Source organism: Pelodiscus sinensis, chromosome 18 (assembly GCF_049634645.1).
Source record: "Pelodiscus sinensis isolate JC-2024 chromosome 18, ASM4963464v1, whole genome shotgun sequence".
In the NCBI taxonomy this organism is placed as follows: domain Eukaryota; kingdom Metazoa; phylum Chordata; order Testudines; family Trionychidae; genus Pelodiscus; species Pelodiscus sinensis.
In genome coordinates, this window is record NC_134728.1 from 12,457,869 (window position 1) to 12,484,745 (window position 26,877).

Below are 26,877 nucleotides of genomic sequence, written 5' to 3' on the forward strand. Positions count from 1 at the left end.
TAGTATTTCATATAGCAGATTTACAGTGGAGCATAAAGATAATGATTGACTAGGCCATGTCAGATATAGAAATGGGCCACTTTGTACCAAAGTTATATTTATAAAGTTAATAACAGTGATACTAATGCATGTGCAATTAATGATCAAACTTCAATTCAATTCATGGACCTGTTGTTCCAGATACTCTTGAAGAGGTTTAGTGCTTCTTGAAGCCGATTGGTCTGATTGTCCTCTCGTATAACCATGTTGTAGCTACTGCTGGCCACCACAAATATGATAGCAGTCACATCTAAATCAAGAAACACCCAGTAGTTAGCATCAAGATCCCGATAACATCTTCAAGAACCCCAGAGTTCTATGAAACGGTAAGGCTTCATAAGGTGGGGAAGGGCTAGCCTAAAACTATTTCCTCCTGCTTTCTAAATATAAGAAATAAGGAAGAGAGGCAGTAGGGAAGAAAGCATAATAGAGGCAAGTGGGAAGTAAGAGGACTGAAAGGGGGGATACAAGATAGTAAAGTGGAGTGAAAGAATAGGAAGAAGCTATAGAAAGAGGCAAAAAGGAGGATCGGAGACTGGAGAAAAGATTGAGAAAGATGACGTGAGGTGAAAGGAAGAGAGGGAATTAAAAAGCTAACACACAACTCTAGGGAACCCCAAGGCAGAAGATAAAACAAAGATGCCTTTGGGGAGAACTCTAGAGCAACTGCACTTTTGCTTCCATGGCAATAGAAAGCACAACCGTTAAAATCACATCAGTATGGCCCCTTCCCAAAATAGATTTTTAAAATGGTATTTCTTGGTTAAAGCAGGAGGAAAGATGACTGGAAAAAAGGTAAGGAAAGAAAAAAAAAAAGACGGATGAAACAAAAGATTCACTGTGAACTCACTATTACAGTCTTAATTCCTCCCATTACATACTATACCTCTTGAAGGAACACTGCCCTCTTTCCAGGGCACATATGTTCATTTTTTTTAATTGCATCCTTTGGTATATATGGTTGTGACAATTTTCTTCCACTATTTGATCTGAGGAAGTGGGTCTGGCCCACGAAAGCTCATCACCTATTAAACCATCTTGTTAGTCTTTAAAGTGCTACACAGTCCTGTTTTTTGTTTCAGTTGTACCAGACTAGCACGGCTACATTTCTACCACTCTTTCCAGGGAGACATTCATAGAATCATAGAATTTCAGATTCTATGTGGCTGTGCTACTCCAGACCCCTCATACTGACTTCTAAGCTCATCTGCCTCAGACATCAACAACAGGATAGATGAAGCAGATTGTAAGGCAACAGGAAGAGGAAGGAGTAGAGGTGAAAACTGAATGGATCTTTTATAAGTAGGGCAAAAGGAAACATTGCACAGCATGTATATTTCACTGCTCAGATGAAATTATGGCAGCAACTATAGAAACAAATAAAATCAAAGTAAACTATGTTCTATCTAGCATCTTCAATCTTGAACTCAAAAAATAGGGGGGAGGGTCTAAAAAGGGGGGGGGAGAGGTATATTGTGAAATTACATTTTTCCCATTACAAAAAATTAAGTCTGAAATGTTTTGATCAGATCTAGCTTTACAAAATTACTTGGACAAAAGAAATGCTTCATACACAACTGATACAGAAAGCAACAACTGTACAAAACCCATACACATGGGGTTCAGAACATAAAGAGGACGACGGACAATTTAAATTGCAAGGGAGTTTATGAAAGACTAGATTATTCAAAATGAATTTTGGCCAGGACACAAAAAAGTGTTAACAGTCCAGCTCTTGAGATAAGTGCTCAAGACTACAGCAATTTTCCTGTTAGCATTCTAAGGGCTTGTCTGGACTACAGGGAAGATTCGAAAGAGGATATGCAAATTCCACAGAAATTGCATATTTTCTTCCGATCTCACTTTTGAAAGCAGAGCTTTCCAAAGTGAAAGTAACCTAGATACTTTTTTCGGCAGCCATCCCCCTTTCTCGAAAAGCTGCATAAACTTCATTTTTTGAGGAAAAGCGGCTTTTTGAAAAACGGGGGGGGGGGGGGGGGGGGGGGGGAGGGCTGCCGAAAAAAACCTTGTGTATAGATTAATTTCACTTTGGAAAGCTCTGCTTTCAAAAGTGAGATTGGAAGAAAATATGCAATTTCTGTGGAATTTGCATATCCTCTTTCGAATCTTCCCCGTAGTCCAGACGAGCCCTTAGAATGCCAACAGGAAAATTGCTGTAGTCTTGAGCTCTGCTTTCCAAAGTGAGATCAGAAGAAGATATGCAAATTCCCAGGGAATTTGCATATCCTCTTTCGAATCTTCCCCATAGTCTAGAAATAGCCTTATGGAACAAGCTAACAAACATTTTTCCCCAGTAAGGAGATTAGAGTTTTCCTGGCCAATTTAGACAAGGCCTTACACATTCTATATGGTTATTTTAAAAGCTGTCCTACAGAAATAGATGGGTGTCTAAAAAGGTACAAACAATTAAAAAAAAAAACCTCAGGCCATATCTTCACTAGGGGGAAGATTGATGGTGATGCGATTGATCTTCCAGAGTTTGATTTAGCACTAAATTGAACTCAGAGCCACTAAACCAAACACAGAGGGTACCCCTTGTCAGTGGCTGGTACGCCAGTTCCTGTGAGGAGGGAGTATTTGTTCCCATCAGCCTCCTGTTGTGGGGACAGTGTGGAACTCCAATCAAGGTATGCTGACTCCAGCTACATAATTAACATAGCTGGAGTTGCATATCTTAATTGGACCTTCCCTTTTAGTGAAAGCAGGAATTTTCCATGGGAATGGTTCTCTACTAACTAGGAAGAGTGGTACCTACAGAGTAAGTAACACAAGTTCTATTGCACATAATAACGTGGCATTCTAATTTGCTTTTCCATATTTATGCTATACCTCTACACAAAACATGTAGCCCTTCTCTTGTTAAGACAGAACAGACAGAGTTTGGAAATGAACTGTAATGTCAGGGCAAATCACAAAAAGGAAAACATATTAAAAGACAGTTTGTCCAAATGTCACGCTATTTTAATTTACCCAGCTTGCTTTCCTTCCCGCCCAAATTTTCACTGAAGACATTGAAAATACTTATAATAGATTATAAGATGATACAAATTTCAGTCAAAGAGGCGCCAGACAACTAAAGAGAACAGGTGTTAAATCTCACATAACATTATTTATATATTGCAATGACCTTTAATATTCTAAATTTTGTAAAACAAAAATCAATTCCAAATCGTACCATTGAAACATTGGATCCATTTTCGGCGTTCATCTCGCTGTCCTCCAACATCAAACATGCTAAAGAGGAAAAATTCATTTTAGTCAGTGTACAAAAACACTGTGCTCACCTCAGTCTGACATATAGTATTTAAAATAAGTGTAAATGCCGTATGTGAATACAGCATGTAAACAAACCCCAGGATTAATTTTTCAGAACTTAACCAGACAAAGGACTACCAGAATCTGCAGGTAGGAGTATCAGCCTATTTTGCCAATGCAAAGAAGCTTTCACTCACAAAATGTAAGGTAGTACTTTAGGGCTTGTCTACATGAAACACCACCAGAATAATATTTAAGAGTCAGTATTTTCTGGTCAGGCCCATGCAACTGTTTAACATCAGCTCCTTATAAACTGGGAAAGGGAGGAAATCAAGCACCTATTGTTACTTTGATACACACAGATTTTGGAGAACTTTGTCAGCACACTGATTTAAAACTTCTATAATTTTAACAAAATTGAAGGGGTTAACAAACATGCAGACAAGGGGGATCCAGTAGATATAGTATACTTGGATTTTCAGAAAGCCTTTGACAAGGTCCCTCACCAAAGGCTCTTGTGTAAATTACATGGCCATGGGATAAGAGGGAAGGTCCTTTCTTGGATTGAGAACTGGTTAAAAGACAGGAAACAAAGGGTAGGAATAAATGGTAAATTTTCAGATTGGAGATGGGTAACTAGTGGTGTCCCCCAAGGGTTAGTCCTGGGACCAATCCTTTTCAACTTATTAATAAATGATCTGGAGCAGTGAGGTAGTAAAGTTTGCAGATGATACAAAACTGTTTAGGATAGTCAAGACAGAAGCAGACTGTGAGGGACTCCAAGAAGATCTCACCAAACTGAGTGATTGGGCAACAAAATGGCAAATGAAATGTAATGTGGATAAGTGTAAAGTAATGCACATCGGGAGAAATAACCCCAACTATACGTACAGTATGATGGGGGCTAATTTGGCTATGACAAATCAGGAAAGAGATCATGAAGTTATCGTGGACAGTTCTCTGAAAACTTCCACGCAGTGTGCAGCGGCGGTCAAAAAGGCAAATAGGATGCTAGGAATTATTAGGAAAGGGATAGAAAATAGGACCCAGAATATCTTACTGCCCCTGTATAAAACTATGGTACGCCCACATCTTCAATACTGTGTACAGATGTTGGCTCCTCACCTCAAAAAAGATATTTTGGCCTTGGAAAGGGTTCAGAAAAGGGCAACTAAAATGATTAGGGGTTTGGAATGGGTCCCATATGAGGAGAGGTTAAAGCGACTGGGACTTTTCAGTTTAGAAAAGAGGAGACTGAGGGGGGATGTGATAGAGGTATATAAAATCATGAGTCGTGTGGAAAGGGCTGATAAAGAAAAGTTATTTAATAGTTCCCATTATAGAAGAACTAGAGGACACCAAATGAAATTAATGGGGAGCAGGTTTAAAACTAATAAAAGAAAGTTCTTCTTCACACAGTGTGTAGTCAACCTGTGGAACTCCTTGCCAGAGGAGGCTGTGAAGGCTAGGACTATAATAGAGTTTAAAGAGAAGCTAGATCATTTCATGGAGGTTAGATCCATAAAAGGCTATTAGCCAGGGGATAAAATGGTGTCCTTGGCCTCTGTCTGTCAGAGGCTGGAGAGGGATGGCAGGAGACAAATTGCTTGATCATTGTCTTTGGTCCACCCTCTCTGGGGCACCTGGTGCTGGCCACTGTCGGTAGACAGGATATTGGGCTAGATGGACCTTTGGTCAGACCCAGTACGGCCGTTCTTATGTTCTTATGTAATTCTGATTGAACCTATCTAGTCCCACAGTCTCCGGATCTGACTGGTACCAAACCAGAGAATTTGCCCAACCACAGGTGGTCAATATTATCTAGCAGCATTACCGGCACTTCTACTGTTTACTGAGCTCTTAGAAAACATTGAGGGGGTACATTAGAGCTCAGTAACAGCACAGAACAGAGAAAGCCAGGATTTGTGGCTGTAAACAAGCTTTATGGGACCATGGCCACAACTAGCAGAAGCTTATCGGTTAGCACTATCGACTAGTCACATCTCCCTCCCCCGCTGGTAGGTGCATGAAGTCGTTGAGGCATTCCCTGGTCCTGTGGGTCTCCCAGCAGTCAACATGAACACGTTATAAAGGGTTCCCTGTACTTTATAATGCAGAGTGGCAGTGGGGAAAAGGGAGATCATGCTGAGGAATGAGAGATCCGGGGACCAGGGACTTCCCCAGCGACTTTGCGCGCGCTGGTTTCCCTGTCCTTTAGAATGCAGAGCAGCAGCAGGGGAGGTTATGCTGGGGCCTGGCACAAGCCAGACTGAGCACTGTAACTGCCTATCCTTATCGACAAATCGAGTAGTCAATAAAAGAAAATCTACTGACTACTCGATTAGGAAAGGAACCGCATGTTCCCCTAGGCCACATCCATGATAAGCAGACATCCGGTTAACTAAAATCATGCTAGACCACAGATGTTGCTGGACCAGAGAGTGCTGGACTAGAGAGGTTCAACCTGTACTTGAAACATGATAGACCTAGAAGAAGGAGAGGCACAGAAGCAATTCAAAGAAAAAACTCTCTCTCTGTTCTTTTGTATTTAGATAAAACTGACTGGCAGGCAGACACTCTCCAAGAGACAATATAAAAGGCAACAAGGAAAGAGGAAACCATAGGAAACCAAAACAAAGTTAAAAAGACAGGCAGAGTACAGACAAACTCCAGAGCTCCAGTTACAAATGAGGTCATAAAATGAGGAGATTAATGAAAAGAAATCTAGGAAGCTTCTCAGATAGTATTATCTGTGGGTATATCTATGCAGCACAAAAAGACCTCTGGCAGTGAGTCTCAGAGCCTGGGTCAACTGACATGGGATTGGGGGCTTGAGCCTTGTAGCTAAAAGTAGATGTTCAGGCTTGGGCTGGAGCACAGGCTCAGAAACCCCATTAGGATTAGAGACCCAGACCCCCAGCTTCATCTCAAGTCCAAACATCTATGCAGCAATTTTATAGCCCTGCAGCTTAAACCCCATGAATCTGAGGCAACTGACAGACAAGCCACAGGCGTTTTATTGCAGTGCAGACATACCCTTCATTTCCAAGGAAATACAGGATCCCAAAGTATAATTTTAGATCCCAACCACGAAAGTAAGAAATTTATAGGCAATGTATATACATTGTATATAGCTTATACCAAGTGCCAGAAAGGCAATAAGCTTCCATTCAGATATAGGGGCTCACCTATGCAGACTGGGGCCTACATGCCTACTTTCAAAAACTGATCTCTGTGGGCCAACGTGTATGCAGTTTCCTAAGAACAACAGACACGGCAGACCCTCCCCAGGGGGCTGAATTTGTCCACTGAAGTGGTTTTTATGTACATCTTCTTTTAAACGTGTGCACACATATCTTCTCTTAACTCTAGTGCTGAGCAATTAAAAATAACTAGAAATGGCCCTATTATTTTCATGATACCACAAAACAACATTTTCTGCTTCCTCTCCTGGCTTTGTAGAATCAGAGAAGATAATGCATATGCACAAAACATGTATTTTGGTAGTAAAAAGTACTATATACACATTTGTTGCTAACAAAAACAGTATCCATTTTATTGTCAGCTCCATTGAAACAGAAGAAAATATGTTTTTTGCCCTCTAGGAAAAAAAAGCAATCACCAGGAAAGTTATTTTCAGGTTTACAGAAAGACAGAGTAAAGAAGTAGTTATAAAAAAGATTAATAAAAAATTAACTTATTAAAAAAATCACCAGTTGTTTGGCATTAAATGAAAAGCAGAAAGAGGTCTGCCCATTCTCATGTAAAGCTAGAAGTATCTGAAAATACTTGCTTTCCGTTAAGTTTTAAATTCAGCAATACGAATTCTGTCTCTGGCATATGAACAGGCCTGTAAAAGAATTCCCTCCCTCTTTTCCTGATCACTTTTGCCAGATGTCATTTTTCAGAATACTAAATTATGGAGGATACTTACTGAAAGTTTACTTTGTCCACCTGAAACTTGGTTTCAAAAATTCCTGATGTCAAAACTCTGCATCTCAGCAGGTCCTAAAGAACAAGAGAAAAAAAATTATTGATTTGATTATTCTTCAAACCTCCAAATATGAAAAGAAACTATAATAATTTGCTAAGCGCAGCTCATGTCCTCAGTGCTATAGAGAAAGTGAGTGTATGTGGGTTTGAGTGAAGATGGGAATCAAAGGCCCCACTCCTAAAGATCTGTTCACATGTTTAACAAGCATTTGCACAATCAGGGCCTGACTGCCAAATCCTGAGTAGCAATGAACATTTGTAAAAGGGCAAATGCAGATGCTGAGCATCTCTGAGGATGTGGCCTTCAGAACGAAAAATCTTGTAAGAATCCAGTAAAAGTCTGATGTTCAGGTGATAAGCCACAATTTCCAGTGATTTACAGAGAAATCGTGAATGCTCAGCAACACCTTTACAAATCAGACTATAAGCTTCTGAGTATAAGATGACAAAATCAGACATGTACATCAGGGACTAGTGGATAGCTGTGTCACCAGCAGTGCAAAATAAGCATAGTTAGGAGTTACAGAGGCCATGCAGCAATAGCCATCCCAAATGTTACATTTTTGATCAGGAAAAAAAGCAACAATATACCAAGTAACCAAAATTATTATGGCTTTATACATTTAGGAATGTAACTGGTTGACATTTCCCAAGGTTATGCTTCTCTCCCACTGGGCTTCTTTTTAAATCAAACAAGGCTCTTCCTTTAGGATTCTTTCTTCAGAGAACCCAGATTTCCCTCAGGAGTGTGGTGATTATAAACAAAAAGTAAAGTCTAGCATTAAAGCTCGCTGCTAAACATAAAATGCTTCTTCCTCATGGGGTTCCCAATTCTCCCCAGAAACTTGAGGGTTAAAGGAGATAAAGTAGGGCTCTTTCAATCATTGGGAGATACTTGCAGCTCCTGTCTCTATCCACTGTCTCTCCTGTTATCAGATAAAATGCTTCTTATTTTCTGCTTTCTATCCCAGTGAATCTTGGTAGGAAGTCCTAGACACCCCAGCATCATAGTACTCACTTTCTACAAATGCTTTTTTTTTTAAATGGGGCAAGGGATATGGGGATCCTGAAACTTGCCCATGCTACAGGCCTGTTACAAAGCCCTAAACAAACTACAGGCAGTCCCCGGGTTACGTACAAGATAGGGACTGTAGGTTTGTTCTTAAGTTGAATCTGTATGTAAGTCGGAACTGGCGTCAGCTGCTCCTGAAACTGATCAGTTTCAACAGCGGCTGAATCTGGACGCCAGTTCTGACTTACATACGGATTCAACTTAAGACACCCAGGCGTCCCCAAGTCAGCTGCTGCTGAAACTGATCAGTGGCTGATTCCAGGAAGCCCGGGGAAGAGCAACTGGGGTGCTGCTGGGTTGCTCCAGTAGCGCGGCTGCTCCTCGGCGCTACTGGAGCAACCCAGCAGCACCCCAGCTGCTCTGCCCCAGGCGTCCTGATTCAGCCACTGCTGAAACTGACCAGCAGCGGCTGAATCAGGATGCCTGGGGCAGAGCAGCTGGGGTGCTGCCGGGTTGGTACAGTAGCGCCAAGGAGCGGCGCTGCGGGACCAACCCGGCAGAGCCCCAGCTGCTCTACCCCAGGCGTAGGCAAGAAAAGCCTGGTCTGCTGGGGAGGAGAGAGGGGGCACTAGCTGCACCCTCCACCCCCAGCAGACCAGGGAAACGCGGGTGGCAGGACCTTAATGAAGTGGCATTTTATGGGAGACTTCTCTCCTTCTTGGCTAGTAAAAAAAAAATAGCCATAGGGCTCACATTATTATTGGCAAGAATCAGGAACTCAAATTATGGAATGTTATGTGAAAAAGATTTTTTAAAATTGCATCATATTAGGGATTTTTGGTAGACACACAAAACAATCAATCAGATACCAGGGCTAGGATTACCAGATGGTCTCCCAAAAAAAGGGAAGGGGGGGGGGGCGAAATGCGGGGCAATCACTGCAGCCCCACCTCCCACGATCGGCGCTGGGAGCCTGTGATTGTGCAAAAGCCTGGCAGGGGCAGACTTCCAGCCACTCCCCCCGCCTCCCGCCAGACTTCTGCGCAATCACAGGCTCCCAGTGTCAATGGCGGCCCTGCCTCCCAGCCTGGGAGTCCCCAGCTAGGAGGCAGGGCCGCGATCGCCGCTCTGGGTGCTTCAGAAGCCTAGTCCCAAGCCATTCTCCCTGTCCCGGCTAGACTTCTGAAGAGCCCAGAGCAGTGATCGCGGTCCTGCCTCCCAGCTGTGACTCCCCAGATGGAAGCTCTCTGGGCGCTACAGAAGCCTTGCAGGGGCGGGAGGAGTGGCTGGAACTCCCAGCCACTCCCACTACCCCAGCTAGGCTTCTGAAGCGCCCAGAGCGGCGATCGCAGCTCTGCCTCCTAGCTGGGGACTCCCAGGCTGGAAGGCAGGGCCGCCATCTACGCTGGGAGCCTGTGATTGCGCATAAATATGGCGGGGTCGGGGGGAGTGGCTGGAAGTCTGCGCCTGCCAGGCTTCTGCACAATCACAGGCTCCTAGCGCTGACCATGGCCCCGCCTTCCAGCCGCTCCCCCCCGCCCACGCCAGGCTTCCGTCCGGTGCGCAGCCAGAAAAATCAGAGAATACTGGACATTACACATGTCCGATATTCTCTGATTTTTTTTTTACTGGACAAAGAGAGCAAATACAGGACTGGCAACCGTAACCAGAGCTGCCAACAAGTGAAGTAGTCATGAAGTCAGAAGGTTGTGGTATTGGCCTACATAATAAGCAAAAGCTACTATGGGTGTTTTGTATGGATGGAATGCATGTAGACAGCCTAAAGTGTAATTAACATAGAGGCAAATAAATATAGATAGGCTTCAAATACATTAAAACTTGAAAGTTCATGTTCTATCAGGAAACATCATTTTGACTCAAAGTTTTTAAAATCCAGGACTTAAAACTACCATGGTTATTAAATTTGGTATTACTGGGACTGTACTGAGCACTGTTACAAATTGATTCTTGCTTTTGGACCACCCAGATAAGACCACAGGAATGGAGTAGAATATTAAGAATTGATGAGTGCATTAAAAGCCACTCCCTTATTGCACAAATATTATATTACAACAATCACAAGATAGTCACTGTTCAAGCTTAAAGAGTATTAAAGCTATACAAAATCAAGGTTATACAACAATGTTAAATCATTAAACAAAACAGCTGCACTTTACAGACACTAACAGTAAAATTGTTGCAAACTTCCTAGGTTTTTTTAATATGTTGAAATATTATAATTGGATCCACTTATTAGGAATGATCATTTACAATTTTTCAATTATTATAAAATTAAATATGAAAAAACTTGAAGCTGTCAGGCTTCCAGAATCAGTGCAAGTTTAAAAAACATAAGTGACCATCTTCAAAATATCTGAAGAGAAGCAGTCGACCTTCTCCTGCACCCATATGGAGCTCCACTAAAGTCAATGGTAACAAGCAAGCACATAATTAATAATTACACACAAAGCTTCCCCCATCACTGGCTTCCAATATAGAATTGAAACATTAAATTTTATTATTTAATATTTTCAGGCTAATCTCTCTGCAATTTAAAAAAAAAAAAAACTTTTCAGGTAATCCATGTTTATTTTTTAATACAGACAATTGATCCCAATTAAAAAGAAAGAAAATATTTTAAAGAAACTAAGATTTTAGAAGGATAAATAAGAAAATTCACTCCTCAAGTAATCTCAGAAGCAAATTTTTCTCACCTTATCACCATTGCTTTAGATAGTTTCAGGAAAACTAAGAACAGGTTTAAACAGATCACCTTTCAATAGTGTGGTTGTGCCACTGCAGCCACACCATTGTAAGGTATGCAATGTAGCCACTCTTTATTGTCTAAAGAGAGCTCATCTTGCAACAAAATAAAACCACCTCCAATGAGGGGAGGTAGTTTTGTCACTGGGAGTTCTATTCAAACCGGCGCTTTTCATTGTTAAAACATTTGTCGTTTGTAGGGGGAGGGTGTATTTACAAAAATTTAACAACAGAAGTGTAGTGTAGACATGGCATTTTGGGCTATTTTTTCCTGCAGAAACTCATGCTCAGGCTTTATAGGGCTACTCATGAGCAAAATCAAGTGCATATGCATTGTTTCTTGGGTTTGGTGATTTAATCCTCAAACAAAAACTCAAATTATTTACAAACTTAAACAGAAGATAGACTCTCTCTACTGACAAAAATAAAATGTTATTGTAGGTACGCTGATCTGAGGATATTATGGAGATAAGGTGGGTGAGGTAGTATCTTTTATTGGACCAATTTCTGTTAGAGACACGTTTTTGAGCTCTACACAGACCTCTTCTTCAGATCTTATCTTTTTCATAAATATAACTGGTCTGATAAAAGATATCACCTCACCCACTTTGTGTTAAAAATAAAGCACATTGATAAAACTGCCTATACATGAAGCTCTTTTCCAGTAACTCTGAAGAGACTATTAGAAGAACCCTTAAGGGATGGTAAAATATTAGATTAAATTAGATGAAAGGGTGATTTTAGAAGGGACAAAGAAAATCAGAGTTGTAAATGGGTAAAAGTCAGCCTGCACATCTAATCCTTCCTGAAAATAGGGGTTAGATAACACTGAGCATGAATTAAATTATAGATAATCATCAGCTATTACAAAATTTAGAAATCAGAAATGACTACCTTTCCAAGCTAGAAAAATGGGTGTCACTTGCAGTGGAAGTTTTGCCAGTGCTATTTACACTTCCCTTTAATTACAAAACACTGAGTGAGACTACATTTTCCCTACTACAACAACAAAACTGTCCTGCAAAAATGTTGTTAAAGATAGCTTTTCAGCCCTTTTAACTGCAAGTAATGTGACCCTTGTCCTATGTAGAGAGCTAGTTTGCAACAGGAGCCAGGAAAACTGAGAAAGCATAAACCAATTTTATGTTAAGAAGGAATATCTGAATAACTGCCATAGCTACAAGAGTTTGAACATTATAAAGCTCTAATTCCAATCGTTACAAGGGATAGCTTTTACTACTGTAGAGGTCTGACCTTTACTTTAACATGGGCAGTTTTTCTCATCACAGTTTCTTGCTGTGTGTCTTGCTGACACACTTGCGCTGAGATCAAAGCATATAAATGTAAACTTTATTTTCACTGCAGTATTAAATATCATATCACGTAGGTTGGCACCTACAGGTTGGGACTGCAGCTGCCAATTAGACAAAAGGAAGCAAAAATATATATTGCGAAATGCAAAGCTTATTATTCTTGGCAATGGAAAATAGATAGTGGGTGTGTCATATTATTTCTCAATACAATTTTACTCACCTGGTCAGATGGTGTATATTCATTTTGTTTGACTATGTCAATCTTGTCTAGAAAACTGGGAAAAAATTAAAATAGGTCATTTTTCATTGTCAAATAAATTTGTGATCCGTATCTAAAGTTTAATTACAAATTCTGAGTAAGCTTCACATAAGAGATAGGCTATCAGTCATCAAAAGGGTTTTTTTTGCATGTTTTACATTTCAGATTTTCAGAATGCTGAAATGGTATAAATTATTTAACATACATATGGAACTATATCTACAACAGTGATATAAAAAAATTGCATTGGCTAGAACTATCCAGCAGAGGGCCACAAACACAACTTTAATCAACTGTTTGATAATCTCATTACAAGTTTTACCAAAACAGTTTCATTGTTAAGAAACACGCATGCAGTTTTATTCTTACAAACCATATGAACAAATATCCATATCTAAACACTAACGTAACTTGCATTATTCCCAAGATTAGGATATTATGTAAAATATTTCTTTCATTGCATTTAGTTATTACAACAGTAACACCGGAAGATGGTTTTAAATATCAAACTTCACTGTACTTTATTTCAAAGGAATGGATGAAATCCCTGCAATTGTGTTGCTTGTTAAATTAAAAGTAAGGTAGAATTGATCTGTCCTTCAATAGTTGCAGCAATTCTTTTAGTTTACTTACCTGAGTAGGCAATGAAAGATTAATTAGCCATAACAAGGTTTATGTTAATCAGTTTGAATAATACAACTAAGGAAGATAGCAAGGCTAATTTGGGTCTTTAAAATGCCTTTAGCAGTAATCATTACCTCCTGATTTCCTTTCATTTTAACTAGAAGCAAAAATCCCAAGATGCCCCTTTATTAATTACTTGTTTCACAGCAATTCCAGAATATTCATATATTTCTCAATACAAGCTTTATTTCCCACTAGCAGAGAGATAAATAATAGATGCAGAGAACAGGCTCTAGTATATATTTACATCAATGCAGCTCAACTATAGGAATGTTCTTTCCTCTCTGCTCATTTTTCATTGATTTTCACTATTTGTGCCAGATCCAGATTTTATGTTCTATCTTTTCCATACCACACCTGTCAGTATCAAGTATGTATCCAAGCTACACAGCACTTATACCGCATCCATATTAATATTACTGTCATTATCATGAGGGTTAGCCAGCAGCCTGGGAACTAAGGGGTTAACCTTACCTAAGTCAGGTAGATTCAGCCAATAGAAATGTAGGTAGGAATTTCAAACTGGGACAAAGGAATTTTTGGTTTTTCCCTCCTTTGTCCTGGGCAGTTTTTCTCTCCATCTACTGAGGGGGACAGACAGAATGTCTCCCTCCAAGAATAGACTCTTCACTCTTCTGTAAGTAGGGTAAAGTTTAGATAAATCCATTAGGTTTTATTGTTTTATGGTTTGGGAAATGGGATCTGATGTCTGTGCATTAAAAATGCTTTTTGCTCTCTTTTGTAACTAAGCTCCTGGCCCATGGTGGGTTTCTCCTCCATGAGTATATTACTTTGTTACTTTTCCATCTAGTCATTATGCTTGCAACAGGAATATTGTACTGATAACGAGTTCTTTCTCTTTTCTTTTCTTTTCTTAACCTGGCATTGTTTAATGTGTGTGTCCTGGTTTGTACTTTAGGGTGAGATTTCCCAAGTGATCTCTCCCCTGATTTTTTTATCAGTACTTGGGTGGTGGCAACGGGATTTTTATCCCCAAAATCTAGGTTGTTAAGATTTTGGGGGGAAGTTTTATACCAAAGCCTGGTAGATAAGGTTTTGGGGTACTTTTGCTGGCCCCCGCTCCTGCATTTATCGTGCCAGAGTGGGGAAGGAGCCATTACAATTACCAACAGACATGAAAAATACCTCAGCAGTTAGCTTTTTCGGTAATTTACTATAATCTAGAACAGTGGTTCCCAAAATTTTCAGCATCACGCCCCCTTTTTGATTTTAGAGAAACCCTCATGCCCCCCGCCCCATAGCAGCAAAACTTGTTGGGGAAAAAAAAGGGTGGGAGGGGGAACTGACTGGGGCCAAAAAACAAAAATAGCAGCACAACTTGGGGGGGGAGGGGAAATTAATGTTGGGGGGGTTGCTTTGCGCCCCCCCCCCCGGGAATTTCTTCACGACCCCCAGTTTGGGAACCTATGATCTAGAAGCACCATGTTTTTTTTTTTAAAAGATTCCACATTAAAATTCCTTCTGATCAAACTCCTCTGTCCATAAAACAGGAATAGCACAAGCAGTGGAAATACAAGTTTGCCCTGCCCATTCCTACATACTATGGAAAATGCATTTCAACCTCTCACCAGACTGAGGGTTAGGGTCAAGAAAGCAGTTACCATGCATATTTATTAATTGGTCACTCTGTTAAGTCTACAAATAGGGCTAATTAGACCAACTCTAACACCAGCTTTGTGAAGTACATGCTGAGAAATAGACTAAACTGGACAATTCCTTCCACAGGGCAGTGAAGAGTCACAAGCAATGAAATTTGGTCACTACTTACCCATGTCAGACTTTTATACATTTCCAGATATGCAAGTTCAAAATCACTGAGCTGTATCTTAGGAAAAATTACACCTAAAAATCAGCTCCTATTGACAATGTTTTCACAGTGATATAGCTGAAGACTGAGGCATGAAACCAGCAATATGGGGAAACTTGTATTGCCAACCCTCATACTGGATTTGTTCTCAAATCCTGCAGGCTATTCATCAAATAATATGTAACAAAGTAAAAAAAAAAAGCCATTAAAAATGCAGGTGTTCAGCATAAAACTATAGATTCACCCTAGACAACCGGTTTTACACTTAAAGGCATTCTACTTTTAAAATTGTAGTCTCAGGAATATATAGTGACAATGTCTATTTCACAAGCAGGAGGACATTTAATGCAGGAATTCTTGCTGCATTATGAATCCTGTTTTATTAATCACCCCTGCAACTTTGAAACATTCCAGTCTCTCCACACAATATGCACCTAAGTGTAACATTTTAAAGTAGGCTTCTACAAACTCTCTTTTTTACTTCCATGAGTTTTGGAAATTCTGACAATTAGAAAATGAGAGATTTCTAAAACCTGGAACTGAAAGTACAAACCTCTTACTGTTGTTTATGCAGACTATTTTTAGGTCTACGATTTCCTTGAAAAACACCAGCCACATAGGAGAAGCAGTAATGTACGGGAGATGAATTCCAACAGCTACATCCATGCCAGGTAAAACAAATCTGAATGTAATAAACATTTCTTCCTCCTCAAAAAACAAGTTCTCACATTCAATAAAGTTTTATATTGTAATTGTGTGACTGCTACCAAAAAACCAACAGTCATCCTTCCAGCAGTATTTTTGGAGGCAAGAGAACAATGTAAGTGTTAAATTCAGAGATCTTCTTTCTGTGCCTATTTCACATAATGAAAAGTATTTGAGAGACCTTAATTCCAAAAGGCGCGCACACATACAAAAGTCACAAATGTGTGCTATATATTTGTAGGCACAGCCCTTGAACTGACTGAGATAGCCTAGCTGCGCAATCAAAGTGGTATTTTTAAGAAGACAGAAAATCAAAATGGCAGTGGAAAAATTATCAGTTCTCATGATGTATGCATTGTAGGGGAGTAAAGAGAACTCAGGAAAACTCACAGGACAATACCTGGAGAATACCCTGTCACTGCAAATCAAGACTGACTTCTTTTTAAGTATGCAATTTATCCAGTACATGAGATTATACCCAGTGGGGCATTTAAAACTTTGGTTTCATTTTAACATGTGAAATCAATGAGTAATTAAAAATATATACAAATTTATCATAGTCACTATTTTTCTTTCTGAAGTTTGTTTTATGATCTGTCCAAAATGTGAAGCTTTGGAGTGAGGACATGTCAGTGCCGTTCTGCGTTCACTACTGGGGTAGACAGGTAAAAATCACACTGACTCCAAAGGAGATGTGCATTTATGACAGCAGAAAAATTAGCTCTGAAAATATATGTGAACAGAGCTATGGGACTTCAGATTGGAAACAGAAAACGTAAGGGAAATATACATCTTCCAATTTATTGGAGATCATAATCTGCTGTGAAAGAAGCTAGGAAGAAATTTGTTATGGGCTCTGGTATGTTTAGAAGGACAGAAAAAGGTAGCTCTGATGAAATAAACAGCAAAACTGCTGTTATTTTCCAGAAACAAAAGAGCCCAAATCCGTCAAACTAGATCTTGTATCAATAACAATTTCTGCTTCAAACTACAAGCATATATACACACCACTCCAAAAACTACATTGCCTTTTCCCGTGCAGCTTTTGTCAAGATTACAGGAGGAAGTTATTTTCCAGAAAGCAACCCTGCCATTTAGTCAGCAGTCATTCCCAATTCTCACTGGGGGGCCTGAACTGCATTGAACCAAGTTGCAGGACTGTGTCTTCGCTCTGCAAAATATTATATCTTTGGCACAGATAACTTTCATTTACATTATTTCAAAAAAGCTCTAGGAAGCAGGGTGGGAGGTGTTAAATAATATTAGTTAATTTGCAGCAAGCAAAACAAATAAACTGACTTCAGCAGGATGAGGAGCCTAATACAGCATCAGACTTCTGCCTCAGCTATTAACATTAATCGTTTAAAAACTTAAAGGGAAACCAAGATGTTCTGAAACAAAACCAAGCTTTTTCCTCATACTTCCTCACGTAAGGGAAGGGAAAAGATACCAATAAAATGTAGGAAATCTAATTCAAACATCAAATTTCCTTCCACTTTTTAGGAACTGAATTTATTAAACAAATCTGAGGCAGAAAGGTGACACAAAGGTTCTTTTTTTGCCTTTCTTGCCATAGCGGGGTTGGGGGTGGGGAGTTTAAACAGTAAGTAACTTAAATCATGCACTCCAAAGACTGTTCCAAATTTTAATAAGCCTGCCATTCCCCAAAGAAGGTAAGATTTCCAGATAAAAGATCCTGCTTATTTCCATTCTCTCTTCAGCAGTAGTGGAGTTTAAGAATTATCTGTTCAGAAATCTTTTCTGCTACTACTGTGTGCTCACGTTTGGGGGGTTGGTTTAGCAAATGAAGATGGAAAGCTATTTTCATAAAATTACTGAGTTCCTAGCCCCTTGTCCCTATGGGGGAAGTTCTACTTATTTTCCCCTATCAAAAAGTTATACAAATAGAATTTAAAAACTCAATTCCCCCAACCATCTAATGCCACTTTTTTGGAACTGGACAATAATCAAAGTGTATCTCCTTGAAGATGATTTCCTATACAGAAGAAAAGGAAAATTTGCCAACCTTTCCAGTAAACAGTAACTTGACATTTTAGTCTTTGCAATCTTATGAAGTGGTTGACAGACGAGCAAATTCTAAATCTCAGTCTAAAAGAGTTTTTTTTTTAATCTAGGAGAATATAGGAAAGGTTTCCTTCAACAGAGCATACATCTACTTTCAGAGAGGCAAGTTTTATTCCTATCGGACAGCTTTCTTGTAAAACCATTGCCTGAATTTACAAGCAAAATGAAACCAACACTGACTTTTCTTCCTAGACCCCCTTCTCTGACACAGCAACACCCGACAAGTTATCACCAATACACTTCACATGATGTGTTTGTTTAAAATTGTGACTGAAATATTTTGAAATACATTTATTTGAAACCTGTTTCTCTTAGTAGTACCAGCACTTCAGAACTGTAAAGCTACTTCCATCTGAGATTCTGAAAGAACTTTATAGTTACCAAATCAGGCTCACCCTACCTCCCCATCCCAGCCATCCTGTTTTAAAGATGAGGAAATCAAGACACTGAAAGGTTAAGCTGCCTAAGGTCATACTTTGAGCCAGTTTCCAGGCCTGTGCTTTTATTATACTCCGCTATTATTTAGAACTAATCACAGTCCTATTTGTTGTGGCTAGGGGCACCTCCAAGGGAGCAATCACAGTTCAGATTCTATGTCTCAAAAATGAAACTATTAGTTATTTACTAATTTTACCAATGAAGGGCCCAATCCTGCATACATTACTCACGCAAACTTCCATCACAATCAATGAAAGTTTTGACTCATCAGGGACTGCAAAATTAGCTTCTAGTGTCATTTAAGAGTGATAAAATAAATGAAAGTCAACACCAACATGATTTGTAGGACATGCCTTTTTTGTTCCAGAACAGATCATCACCTCCTTTGATTTTTCTGTTTTGTCTCTATACCATAATTTTACTATTATTTAAGTGTAGTTTTTTAAAAAGCAAATGTGATCTGAATATTTGAGAACTGAAATTCTTTCCTCAAAGACTTTCCTCTCATCTGCAACTACAGAATTCCAAGTTACTGTATAATTATATAATATTTTCCTTAAAGGGACAATCAAGCTGAGAAGTCCAAAATTTTCTGTACTGTAACTTGAAAGTAGAAATCACCCCCCCCCCCGCAAAACACACACACACACACACACACACACACGATTGCTGACAAATGAGGACAACTTCTCGCCCAGTTCAATATGCTGACAACAAATCCAGAGCACCAGGCTTATTTGCAGCCACAAGCATGCACACATAGTCGGCTGTCCTTCCATTCTGCCTAATCCTTCTACTGTTGAGTGTAAGATACTGAAAAATACAATAATTCTACTCTTTAAATTGGTGAAAGAGGTTTCCTGTATATTTCTCGTACCATACCTATTAAGAGAAACAGAGAAGACAGGCACAGTAGTCAGTAGAGGATTGGTGGAATATAGAAGCAAACAAAAACTAAGCTACTCACAATGTTAAATCTGCTAACCTTTGTGATGTCTCCACAATCATGCACAGTATATAATACAAATTTTTCATGGAATTATGATATTTCATTATCATTTAGTAACAAATCTGAAGAGGATAAACTAACACTAGTTTAAAAAAGGCTATTTAAAGTGACGTTTTCAAATATTCACTAAAATGGATTTTTTTTGGGTTAACGTGGGTCATGCAGACATGTTAAAATTCTTACTGATCATTAAAAAATGTTCATGTATGCACAGTAATACTTGGAAAACTTACAATAAAGGGCGAAGAATCCCACCAAAATCTGTTTTATGGGCCAATTAAAATATTCATAAAACTGTTTACAAACACAAACAAAATTGCTTTCAAGTCAGAGACACCCAAGAAAGCAGCATGTAACAAATCTTGTACTTGTTTAATCATGAAATGAGAGTTACACTTAAAAAAAAAGTATAACTGGGATAAGATATTACATCTAAGTGCTCAGAGCTGTTAGGGCACCCTTAAAAACAGATTCATAATGAAGAGCAGCTTTCCTACAACAATGCAAGTAATGAAGCTTCAATAAATTAAAAGACAACTATTCTGTAAAAAGATCCCCATTAAGCTAGAAATATACTTATTTAATATCCCAGGTTTGAGGTCAATTATTTATTATGATGATCCTCATTTAAACATATATTTTAAGAAGTTCATATGTAGGTTAGAAGAACTGATTTATTTAAAATATAATATTAGAGTGTGTGAGTGTGTGTTACATAAAAGTGGTTTTGAGAGAAGAATCAGCTTTAATTACAGAATAACCTCGGAACATTCCAGCCACTTGGAGGCAGAGGGGCACTACTAGTCTAATTTTGAAGCAAATAATGAGAAAGCTGAAAAGCATGACTCCATATATTTGGAATCATCTTGCGGTAATCAAGGTTAGAGTTCCTTATATGGCGTGCCGAGCACAAAGCACATGCGAAAAACTTACTATTAAAACTACTGGATATAAAGAACTACACCTCTACAACTAGTGTAAATTAAACAATTACTTTTGTGTTGCCACAAAAAGAAAAACAAAAAACAAAAAACAAACTACCCCAAACAAACACGAAAGAAAAATCAACCTCCTCAAAACCTTCCTTAAAAACAAAGATGCAGTTTGGTTATGTTTATCTCTTCTTAAACTGTATAATTAAAAGTGTAACCCGCAAGAGTCCACACAATCTATCATGCGTTTTCTTACACGACAGCAATACAGAGCAGAAAAGGCATACTTTTCAAAAACTGCCAAAGAAAGAATGAACAGGGAAAAAGCAGGAGAAAAGGAAAGTTTATTTAAAGAAAGTGTGGATGTCTTTTTTCTCTCTGCCTGTCTAAAGTTAGTCTGGCTTAGAGGATGCACTAACTTTCCCAATCAGTTTTACATTACAGCACAAGTCCAGAAATAGCTCCCAGCCGCCTTGGCCTCTAGCATGGTTGTCATGACAATGGAACCACAGTTCTATAAATAGATCATCAGCACCAAATCTTGTGAGACACATCTGGAATGGGGCCAGCCCAGCCCCAGCTTGACAAATAAAAATAGGCTCAGACCGTTTCAGAAGCTGAAAAGGTACAATGCATCTCTCAACTCGTACACAGACACAATCAGAGGGAGAGACAGAAATAACTTGATTGCTTTATAACACAGGATTGAATTTATAGTAGGTTTACAAAAAAAGTTACATTACTAACATGAAAGCTTCAGTCGTGCCCTAAACTTCTATTTCCCTTCCCCTCCTCCCCAGTCTGTGGCAAATCATGCCACTTTAAAGACTGCAATAATACAATCACTTGCCTGTGCGGCTTTTTTTTTTTTTTTTTTTAAGATTTTTGTATATTTTCTTTAAGGTTTTGGCCTGGATTCAGTACTTTTCTGTTCTTACAATAACTAGTTCAGAGACAGGCAGACATTATGTGTCTGATGGGAAACGGGCAGCTCAAGTCATTAGGAATGCCTGATGCTCAGTACCTCTCAGGATCATGTGTTTTGCAAGCTTCCTCATACTATTCTGCCACCTCCTAAGTTGCAGCACTTTAGCTATTCTTATTCTAATTCTTTTAAGCAAATACTACCATATTGTTCCAAATAGCATGGAGATTTCTGAAGGACAAATGTATGAGAGAGACTGGATTACAACCATGAATTAGTTTTACTTGCAACTCAAGTCAAATCTGAACTCCTGAATTCAGAGATGAAAGGCAAAAACCTTTCAATCACTGCATATTCTAGTTAATTCCTTATACCCTATTTGATAATGCTGCCATTAAACACCAATTTTCTTTTATTTCATGGATGAGAGAATTTTTATATTTTTAGCACACACCCTTGATCAACCTATTCAATTATGACCAAAATTATCTGTGGGCACGGATGTGTGTCAAAATGTTAAGTTGGTTTACCCGACAGCAGACATTTTTACAATAAGGAGATGCAGCATTTTCAATACTAGCGGATACACCAAGGGTCTAGGAAAAAGACTTAATGAAGTTATATATCATAAATGATTATACAGAAATCAGAAATAACAGTCATTATGAGGTAAAACAGGCAAGAAAGATTAAGTCCATTAATGAAGTAAACACATTTTATGCTATAATCAAGAAACAAGACAATTCACAAAATATAAAGTCTTAGTAGTTCACCAAAAAACAATGGGGACTGCAGACGTAATCAAAGTTGTGCAGCTGTAATATTCATTTAAACCATGGTAAAATATCCTCTAGAGTACAGGCATTCAATGCAAACTGCACCATCAGCCCACAGGATTCCTTTAGGTCCCTACATAGATATTTTCATTTCTAAAAATTGTAGAGTAAGTTCCATCCAGACTCAGATATGAGAACTTCCCTCCTCCGCTTCCATTAACCACATATATTTTGTCTGTTTGCCATTTGAACAATGCACATTTCAGAAAAAAATTCAGCAGATTTCATAGAAATTCTTTGGAAGGACATACTTCGTAACATACATCTTATATACAGTTCAGAATTTCCATTAATTTATTTTGCAGAGATATTCCAAAAGCTTGGGATTGGTGTAAGCAACTGAAATCAATGCCAAGCTTCATACAGCATGAATCACAAGACACAATAAAGAAAGAAGAAAGAAACATTTGTCAATGTTTTACTAATTAGGAGTGGAATCTTCTTCACTCAGAGAATGCCCAAGTTTTCTGGCTGTGTGTGGGTGAAACATGGGAGGGAGAGTGATGGATGATGGAGAAATTAACTCTGTAGCAGTGGTACCTAGAGCTGTGCAGGAAATGGTTTTTCGGTCTTGTGAATATTTGAAAATGTTTACCCTCCCAATTCTGGATGAAAAGTCACAATTTAGAAAATGTTTGTGGATTGAAAAAACTGCCCCCCCCCCTTTTAGGTCAATCAAAATATTTTTACTTTTTTACTTTAACGTTTTTAATATAATTTACTTAAATTTCTAAATGAAAAATAATTTTGAACCAGAAAACTGGATTTCTTTTGGTTTCTAAAATAGAAAAATGACATAAATTAGGCAATCAAAAACTTGTCATCAACTTTTTTTTTAAGTCAGAGAATTTGTAAAAACCAGCCCTGTTTCAAAATATTTCAGTTCTGATAAATTAGCATTTTGATAGAAAAATTAGTTAAAAAAAATTCCTATTAGCTCAACAGCTACCCCAGTGTACAGCGTGGGTGCAGTTAGATCACCTCCATGACACTTATGTGGGATATTTAAACTAGTAGATTCTGGCTTCTTCCAATTTGCTGGTCTGCCCTCATTATTGCTCAGGCCATGTCTACACTACAGATGCTACAGCAGAAAGATATGGAACTACAGTAATGCTAGGGTAGCACCATAGCATAAATATTTCCTACTGTGATGAAAGGGGTTTTCCAGTCACTGTAGATTATTAACCTCCCCAACTAGCAGTTGTTAGGTTGATGGAAGCATTCTTTCATTGACCTGGCTATGTCTACGCTGGGGGATAGGTCAACTGAACTACAGTGAATTTTTGCACACTAGGTAGATCTAAGTGTACACCTTCTCTGAAACATACAGAGGGAGCGGATGCTTCCATATGTAGCTATTTTTCTGGTCCATCATGCTCTCCACTAAACCAGGGAAAATTTAATTCTAGATATTTATATCCATTTTCAATGTCTTGGCCCCTTGAATACATTTGATTGCCCACCTCTCAAACCAAATGTTCTCCCCATACCCCTCCCCCCAAATAAAGAACACAATTAAGACTCTCTCAATTGCTTCTATCCATACTTTTAAACTTGTAACGAGGCATTTTAGCATGGCCAACTATCAAAATCAGTGTTTTAAAAAAAAAAAACTTACTGTATGCCTGCAAGACTCACTCTTTACTACAAGCCTGTGTATGTCAAATAACTTCAGAACAGCCCCTTATCCCACCCCAAAAAATTACTTCACCCAGTCAGTAGAAAGCTTAATCCAATCCAAGCACACAGAGCGCAGAAATGAAAGGTAATGGTATGAATGAGGTCACAGTGTCATGATTCAATTTCAGGGCAAGCCTGAGGCTGGAACATCGTGTATTAGTGAGTGCTGACGAACATGCAGCAATCTCAGTTAACTTGTTTGTTTAACTTGTTTGTTTAAGTATAACTTAGTCCATCATGTTTCCTTCTTTCCTCCTCGTAGCCTAAATAATTAAAAGCGTAAAACTAATAGATCACCTTAATACTGTATGTTAATCAATAATTCAATTAATCTTGCTTTCCTGGCCTTTAGTCTTCCTCAGTCCCAACACACTGGATGAATTAAGGCACTTCTACATGGGGAATTAAGACTAATAACTAAAGGTGTGAAACTGTGCATGTAAGAAAAAAAGCATTAAATTCCCAAAGGGAATGATCAATGAGAGCATCTGCACAGGATAGTATATATTTTAACTAATGCGCATTAACTACGTCACACCTTTAATTAATTTGTCTTAATGTTCCTGAGTGTCAATGTGCAGACAACCCTTTAATGATCAAGTTTGGCTGACGGTACATGGGTCTTAAACATGCCTTTCTATCTTTTTACATCCATGCCCCACAAATGTTTTCGTCTCACCTGTCTGCTGGAAGATGCTTATCTGAAAGGACATAGGTGCTTAAATGGTATGTGTCAGCTATGAACAGCTTTATTTGTATGATGTCATCTTTCTCTCTCCTTGCTTCCAAGGTTTTATAACGTTTCACAACTGCTGGATTGTTACCTTCTTTTGCTGAGGAATTTGGTGACTTTTGAGACCACGTATCTCCCAGCTGCAATATGTGTTGGCTTTGTGAGTATCATTCTGAGACTAAGGCCACACAGTTATTCATAGACTGAGGATGCATTTAAGAAAGAAGGAGGGCTGTGTCACAGAGATGACAAGTTGGATTGCATGGGGGATGAGCTGATGGGGAGCTATTCTATGGATCTTCAGAGCCAGCTGACAGGTAGCTGACAGACTGTTGTAGGCTATATGAGCTAGAGTCCATGTAATACCAAAACAGATTGGGACATATCATCTGATGAAGTCTTTAGACATAGTCTACATAGAAACTTGTACCAGTAACTAAAGGAGCATTTTAAAACTGATTTAATTAAACCAATGCAAATTCCTGTATGAACAAAATGGCTTAAAATGGATTATATTGATGTATCTTAAATTGGTAAATTACCAGTTTCAATTATAGTCAAAATAATCCACTTTAAATTAAATTTAGGAGTGTGTGTCCAAACAGGAACTAAATCAAATTTGAACACATGTTTAGTTAAAATGATAATGATGAGCAGTTAGATTTGGGACATTTTGTTTTTAGCAAGACCAAAGCCTGCATTATGCAAAATGTGTTTTCCCTTATTACAGGACACTCTAAATTCATAAGAAACAGGTGAACCCAGGGGAACATCCTTTAATTGTGTGTTAGCTAAACATTTATATGGACTTTGCCCTCATAGGCATTAGCTCCCTCCAGTGCCATCAAACAAAAAGAACTATTTCCCCCTCAGTATAAATAATGCATCACACCAATATAATCTTTTAAAATGTAAATTAGTTAATACATCTTCTAAAACTCCCTAAAGTAGAGAAGTCAGGAATTTCTTAAAGACAAACAAATTTTATTTAATGTAATTTTTCTGATAAGTTACTATGAGATGATGTGGTTATTTTACATAAGAAAAAGTATATTTTTGTACCACAAAATGCAGAGTGAATGGGAAAGGGAACATTGCAGAAGTAGATGCAAGTAGAAATGGAAAAAGATTGGGCAAAAAGTAGACATTTGAAAGCAGTGAAAGTTTAATGAAGCATCAGCAGACTAATTAAAAACAGGTGTGTTAGAAAAGAAAGGAAGATATTATAACAAGGGATAGGAAAAGAGAGGAGAGTTTAGGATTCACTTAAGAGAAAATTAACAGAAACATTTTAAAGGTTAAGTTTAATTGATGTAGCACACCTTTCAGGTAGCTGGAGTGATGTAGAATGTGTAACCAAGCACAGGGATGTAAGCAACTAATCGACTAGTCAATTATTCAACAAACAAAAGCTTATCAGATAGTTGACACACTAGTTGACTAGTCGCTCCTTCCTCCCCCCCTCCCCCTTTGCTGCCTCTATCAGAAAGAGGCAGTGGGAGAGGGAGGGAAGAGGAGAGGGTGCTGGGCAGAGCTGGCTTAAAAGCTGGTTCCCCCAAGCTGTAGCTCAGTGAGAGGGGGTAGGGGCATAGCGGCAGCGTTAGCGTTCCATCTTTGAAATATATGAGTCCCCACTGGTGCTCTTGTACATTTCAAAATGGAAGAGCTGCATGGATCCTGGGACCAGCGGGGGACTCAGAGTCCCCTGCCGACCCCAGTCTCCATTCGGTGTTTCAAACTTTAAAATGCACAAGAGCCCCTGCTAAGGATCTTGTAAATTACAAAGGCGGAGCGCTGAGTGGCACTTCCGCCTTTGAAATGTATCAACAGCCAGGCAGGCTCTTGCTACATTTCAAAGCGGATACGCTCTTATCGGCTAATCGAATAGTCGATGGAAATTCCATTGACTATTGTCTTAGTTGATTAATCTAATTTTAACATCCCTAACCAAGCATTTACCATAGAAAGGGAGAAGCCAGGACTGAATGAAGGGATGGACTCAGCAAATGAAGAGGCTAAGTATAAAACAGATCAGAAGTGGTCATAACATATATTTCCATGGTTTTACCCCAGGTATAGTATAGTCTTTAGTCCTCCTTACTCACATGTGCTTATGAAATCTAAAACATACATCCCCTCTACCCAAAGTTACACAGTACCAACAGAGAGAATTCTGAAAGGTGGGAATGGAATTTTGCATTGTCATTATAGATAGCTAGGGGAACAAAGATGGTTTCTATGGAACAAGAGAGAGTATTCTTAACACAGAATTTGGATTTCCCTGGAAGATAAGGAATGATTCAGGAATTCAAACAGTTGGTAGGCCAGGTCAAGGTAAGGACAAATGATAGTCATGTTACAGAG

At 38.8% G+C, this 26,877-nt stretch overlaps 1 protein-coding gene and 1 long non-coding RNA gene across 6 annotated transcripts in view; one reads left to right on the plus strand and one right to left on the minus strand.

The window, feature by feature from the left end:
* Positions 1–26,877, minus strand: part of GNAS (GNAS complex locus) — a 270,305-nt gene that overhangs the window by 5,396 nt on the left and 238,032 nt on the right. For all 4 annotated transcript variants that reach the window (XM_075901129.1, XM_075901130.1, XM_075901131.1 and 1 more), the window contains 4 exons: positions 12,617–12,671; positions 7,250–7,323; positions 3,236–3,294; positions 169–289 (listed from right to left, as the gene is read on the minus strand). In XM_075901129.1, coding sequence (XP_075757244.1) covers positions 169–289; positions 3,236–3,294; positions 7,250–7,323; positions 12,617–12,671 — 309 coding nt within the window. The remainder of the gene's footprint in view (positions 1–168; positions 290–3,235; positions 3,295–7,249; positions 7,324–12,616; positions 12,672–26,877) is intronic.
* On the plus strand, positions 228–25,097 carry LOC142818844 (uncharacterized). Of its 2 annotated transcripts, none has more exons than XR_012896502.1 (3): positions 228–365; positions 15,742–15,838; positions 24,571–25,060. It is a non-coding gene; the product is annotated as an uncharacterized LOC142818844 (long non-coding RNA). The 2 variants fall into 2 exon arrangements; XR_012896501.1 differs by lacking the exon at positions 228–365 and adding an exon at positions 13,618–13,976 and having other exon boundaries at positions 24,571–25,097.